This window comes from Ranitomeya variabilis, chromosome 5 (assembly GCF_051348905.1).
Source record: "Ranitomeya variabilis isolate aRanVar5 chromosome 5, aRanVar5.hap1, whole genome shotgun sequence".
NCBI lineage: Eukaryota > Metazoa > Chordata > Amphibia > Anura > Dendrobatidae > Ranitomeya > Ranitomeya variabilis.
In genome coordinates this window covers 47,845,838-47,851,788 of record NC_135236.1, presented here as the reverse complement: position 1 = coordinate 47,851,788, position 5,951 = coordinate 47,845,838, and the positions used below count along the sequence as shown (strand labels likewise).

The window sequence follows — 5,951 nt, the reverse complement described above, 5'->3', positions numbered from 1 at the left end:
AAAATATATATATTATTCCCATAAATACATTTCTTTAGCTAAATAAAATAAAAAAAACAATAAAAGTACACATATTTAGTATCGCCGCGTCCGTAACGACCCAACCTATAAAACTGCCCCACTAGTTAACCCCTTCAGTAAACACCGTAAGAAAAAAAAAAAAAAACGAGGCAAAAAACAACGCTTTATTATCATACCGCCGAACAAAAAGTGGAATAACACGCGATCAAAAAGACTGATATAAATAACCATGGTACCGCTGAAAACGTCATCTTGTCCCGCAAAAAACGAGCCGCCATACAGCATCATCACCAAAAAATTAAAAAAATTATAGTCCTGAGAATAAAGCGATACCAAAATAATTATTTTTTCTATAAAATAGTTTTTATCGTATAAAAGCGCCAAAACATAAAAAAAATGATATAAATGAGATATCGCTGTTATCGTACTGACCCGACGAATAAAACTGCTTTATCAATTTTACCAAACGCGGAACGGTATAAACGCCTCCCCCAAAAGAAATTCATGAATAGCTGGTTTTTGATCACTCTGCCTCACACAAATCGGAATAAAAAGCGATCAAAAAATGTCACGTGCCCGAAATTGTTACCAATAAAAACGTCAACTCGTCCCGCAAAAAACAAGATCTCACATGACTCTGTGGACTCAAATATGGAAAAATTACAGCTCTCAAAATGTGGTAACGCAAAAAATATTTTTTGCAATAAAAAGCGTCTTTCAGTGTGTGACGGCTGCCAATCATAAAAATCCGCTAAATTACCCGCTATAAAAGTAAATCAAACCCCCCTTCATCACCCCCTTAGTTAGGGAAAAATAAAAAAAATAAAAAATGTATTTATTTCCATTTTCCCATTAGGGTTAGGGCTAGAGTTAGGACTAGAGTTAGGGCTAGGGTTAGGGTTAGGGTTAGGGCTAGGGTTAGGGTTAGGGCTAGGGTTAGGGCTAGGGTTAGGGCTAGGGTTAGGGCTAGGGTTAGGGCTAGGGTTAGGGCTAGGGTTAGGGCTGGGGCTAGGGTTGGGGTTAGGGCTAGTGTTACGGCTAGTGTTAGGGCTAGTGATAGGGCTAGGGTTATTGCTAGGGTTAGGGCTAGGGTTGGGGCTAGGGTTGGGGCTACAGTTAGGGTTGGGGCTAAAGCTAGGGTTAGGGTTTGGATTACATTTACGGTTGGGAATAGGGTTGGGTGTGTCTGGGTTAGAGGAGTGGTTAGGGTTACTGTTGGGATTAGGGTAAGGGGTGTGTTTGGATTAGGGTTTCAGTTATAATTGGGGGGTTTCCACTGTTTAGGCACATCAGGGGCTCTCCAAACGGGACATGGCATCCGATCTGAATTCCAGCCAATTCTGCGTTGAAAAAGGAAAACAGTGCTCCTTCCCTTCAGAGCTCTCCCGTGTGCCCAAACAGGGGTTTACCCCAACATATGGGGTATCAGCGTGCTCAGGACAAATTGGACATCATCTTTTGGGGTCCAATTTCTCCTGCTAACCTTGGGAAAATACAAAACTGGGGGCCAAAAAATAAGTTTTGTGGGAAAAAAAAGATTTTTTATTTTCACGGCTCTGCGTTGTAAACTGTAGTGAAACACTTGGGGGTTCAAAGTTCTCACAACACATCTAGATAAGTTCCTTGGGGGGTCTAGTTTCCGATATGGGGTCACTTGTGGGGGGTTTGTACTGTTTGGGTACATCAGGGGCTCTGCAAATGCAACGTGACGCCTGCAGACCAATCCATTTAAGTCTGCATTCCAAATGGCGCTCCTTCCCTTCCGAGCTCTGTCATGCGCCCAAACAGTGGTTCCCCCCCACATATGGGGTATCAGCGTACTCAGGACAAATTGGACAACAACGTTTGGGGTCCAATTTATCCTGATACCCTTGTGAAAATACAAAACTGGGGGCTAAAAATCATTTTTGTGAAAAAAAAAAGAATTTTTATTTTCACGGCTCTGCGTTATAAACTGTAGTGAAACACTTGGGGGTTCAAAGCTATCAAAACACATCTACATAAGTTCCTTAGGGGGTCTACTTTCCAAAATGGTGTCACTTGTGGGGGTTTTTAATGTTTAGGCACATCAGGGGCTCTCCAAACGCAACATGGCATCCCATCCTAATTCCAGTCAATTTTGCATTGAAAAGTAAAATAGCGCTCCTTCCCTTCCGAGCTCTGCTATGCGCCCAAACAGTGGTTTACCCCCACATATGGGGTATCGTCGTACTCAGGACAAATTGCACAACAACTTTTGTGGTCTAATTTCTTCTCTTACCCTTGGGGAAATAAAAAAATGGGGGCGAAAAGATCATTTTTGTGAAAAAATATGATTTTTTATTTTTACGGCTCTGCATTATAAACTACTGTGAAGCACTTGTTGGGTCAAAGTGCTCACCACACATCTAGATAAGATCCTTAGGGGGTCTACTTTCCAAAATGGTGTCACTTGTGGGGGGTTTCAATGTTTAGGCACATCAGGGGCTCTCCAAACACAACATGGCGTCCCATCTCAATTCCAGTCAATTTTGCATTGAAAAGTCAAATGGCGCTCCTTCCCTTCCGAGCTCTGCCCTGCGCCCAAACAATGGTTTACACCCACATATGGGGTATCAGCGTACTGAGGACAAATTGCACAACAATTTTTGGGGTCCAATTTCTTCTCTTACCCTTGGGAAAATAAAAAATTGGGGGCGAAAAGATCATTTTTGTGAAAAAATATGATTTTTTATTTTTACGGCTCTGCATTATAAACTTCTGTGAAGCACTTGTTGGGTCAAAGTGCTCACCACACATCTAGATAAGATCCTTAGGGGGTCTACTTTCCAAAATGGTGTCACTTGTGGGGGGTTTCAATGTTTAGGCACATCAGGGGCTCTCCAAACGCAACATGGCGTCCCATCTCAATTCCAGTCAATTTTGCATTGAAAAGTCAAATGGCGCTCCTTTCCTTCCGAGCTCTCCCATGCGCCCAAACAGTGGTTTACCCCCGCATATCGGGTATCAGCGTACTCAGGACAAATTGTACAACAAATTTTGGGGTCTATTTTCTCCTGTTACCCTTGGTAAAATAAAACAAATTGGAGCTGAAATAAATTTTGTGGGAAAAAAAGTTAAATGTTTATTTTTATTTAAACATTCCAAAAATTCCTGTGAAACACCTGAAGGGTTAATAAACTTCTTGAAAGTGGTTTTGAGCACCTTGAGGGGTGCAGTTTTTAGAATGGTGTCACACTTGGGTATTTTCTATCATATAGACCCCTCAAAATGACTTCAAATGAGATGTGGTCCCTAAAAAAAAATGGTGTTGTAAAAATGAGAAATTGCTGGTCAACTTTTAACCCTTATAACTCCGTCACAAAAAAAAATTTTGGTTCCAAAATTGTGCTGATGTAAAGTAGACATGTGGGAAATGTTACTTATTAAGTATTTTGCGTGACATATGTCTGTGATTTAAGGGCATAAAAATTCAAAGTTGGAAAATTGCGAAATTTTCAAAATTTTTGCCAAATATTCGTTTTTTTCACAAATAAACGCAAGTTATATCGAAGAAATTTTACCACTATCATGAAGTACAATATGTCACGAGAAAACAATGTCAGAATCACCAAGATCCGTTAAAGCGTTCCAGAGTTATAGCCTCATAAAGGGACAGTGGTCAGAATTGTAAAAATTGGCCCGGTCATTAACGTGCAAACCACCCTTGGGGGTGAAGGGGTTAACTGCATGCAGTGTGTATATGTATATATACACATACATAGAGGTATATATATATATACATACATACATACACACACACACATCAGTACATACTATATACACATACTATATACACACACACTCTCTACGCCCCGTGCACACATATAACTCACTGCATGCAGCGTGTGTGAATATATATATACACACACACACATACATACACACATAGAGGTATATTATATATATATATACACACACATACATACATAGAGGTATATATATACATATATACACACACACTCTCTCCGCCCCGTGCACACACACCACTCACCTGCTCCGCGTTGCCGCAGCCCCTCATGCCCAGCGCCTCCAGTCCCTCCCGCAGCTCGTTGATGTCCACATGTCCGTCCTTGTTGGCGTCCAGCTGACGGAACAGCGCCGCGTACCGCTGCTCTCTCTCAGCCTCCGGGTCCTCCATGTCGGCGGCGGCGGCGGCGGCGGCAGGAGCCCGTGGCCCCGGGGGGCCTGTCCCGGCTGCGGCACGCTCAGCTGTATAGCTTCAGTGTGTGAATAGTGTGTGTGCTGCGCCCTCCCGCGTCCTTCTCCTCTTCCTGGCTCTGCTCCCCTGCCTGGACGCTGAGCCCGCTGGGACTTGTAGTCCTGAGTGACCGCAGTAGCAGGTCCCGGCACGGCTGGAGGTGACCTGTCCGATAACGTCGGTGCCGGCTGGCTGCGCTGTGATACTCTGAAAGGCCATGTATAAAACCCCCGGAATTTGCGGCGTTTATCAGGACTCATCCTGTGGGAGATTTGCCTACATTAAGTTTAATTCATGAAAAAAAGTGCGGACTTTATTTTTTTTTTAATTTTTTTACACATTTTTGCACTTTTTATGGGTGAAAAAAAACATTGCAGATTATTAAAATCACTTCAGAGTCCAAATTCAGTCAGGAAAAAAAAACCTAAGCGAAGAGACGCAGAAATGTCACCGCTGTAAAACAAAAACCTGCCCTGTGTGAACGCAGCCCTACTGCCAAGAGAGCCAAAAACCGCCCTGTGCGAGTGTGGTGTGTGATGAAGGATCAAATCTGCAAGAAAAAACTATATCTTCAAAAATCCCAGTCACTGTGCAAGTACTGAAAAACTGCAGCAAAAAGACAACGTGTGAACAGGCGCCGCGCGTCGTTTGAGGAGACTCCCACAAGGAATCTTAAAAAAAAATGACAGATTTTTTGTGAAAAATTTCACAGTGATGGTAAAAAACGGACACCGACCAAAAACGGATGAAAATCTTAGTTTTTTTAAGCGACCAGAAAAAGCTACCTGACCAAAAACGGTTTCAAGAAGGACTTTTTTCCCCTCCCCTGAAGAATACCTCACAGACTTCTGCTCGGAAAGCGCCAGGTTCGGTGCAGATTTCATCAGTGAACTGCGCTTTTTTTGTTCTTTCCCACCAAGAGTTTTTCAAAACCGAACGTGGAAAAAAAACACAAAATATCTGCTGGTGTGAACAGTGACGAGTGTGTGGAGCTTTCGTAGATTTTTCTGGCTTTTTTTATAACGTTCCTTTTTTTCTGAGCCAATGCTGATCAGTTTTTTTAAGCAGTTTTTTTGTGTTTTTGAGGATTTTTTATTTCCGCTCCGGAATCTCAGTGTGCACAAGGCCTTAGACTATCGCACATTCGCCGCCTGTGTGACGGCGGCTTCACCCGGGAAAACATGGGGGGGCACAAAGCCTCGGGGAGTTTTACCTTCCTGAGGTGATTTTGGAAGCTTTTTTTTTTTTTTTTTGCAGACCTCTAAATGGACGGCGCCTAGTTTGGAGCAGATTCCATCAGGACCCGGTGATATTTCTATCATTCTGGGAGTTTACATGGAGTGTGGGAAGCTGATCCCCTATAATCCGGCCTGGTCCCCCGTGTGCTGGGCCGGATTATAGGGACCTCAGGCCAGGACTGCGGATACCGGCACAGAGCTGCCCGACCGCATGTCTCTGCTGCATGGAGCCATCTGTGACCGCAAGATTTTCTCTGCACACACTTCCTAGTGAGAGCTGATTGGCCAAAGTCTTGTTTCTGGAAATCTGTTATTAGGCTGTCACTGCCCCTATATATAGCACACGGGGTGTCACTGCCCCTATATACAGCACACGGGGTGTCGCTGCCCCTATATACGGCACACGGGGTGTCGCTGCCCCTATATACGGCACACGGGGTGTCGCTGCCCCTATATACGGCACACGGGGTGTC

At 43.6% G+C, this 5,951-nt stretch overlaps 1 protein-coding gene across 1 annotated transcript in view; it reads right to left on the bottom strand.

Moving 5' to 3' along the window:
• The window catches only part of LOC143774332 (mitochondrial adenyl nucleotide antiporter SLC25A23-like), a 20,059-nt gene extending 15,596 nt beyond the window's left edge, over positions 1–4,463 (bottom strand). The window contains exon 1 of the mRNA XM_077261803.1: positions 4,034–4,463. Coding sequence (XP_077117918.1) covers positions 4,034–4,180 — 147 coding nt within the window. The 5' untranslated portion in view covers positions 4,181–4,463. The remainder of the gene's footprint in view (positions 1–4,033) is intronic.
• Between the last annotated feature and the right edge of the window lie 1,488 nt (positions 4,464–5,951).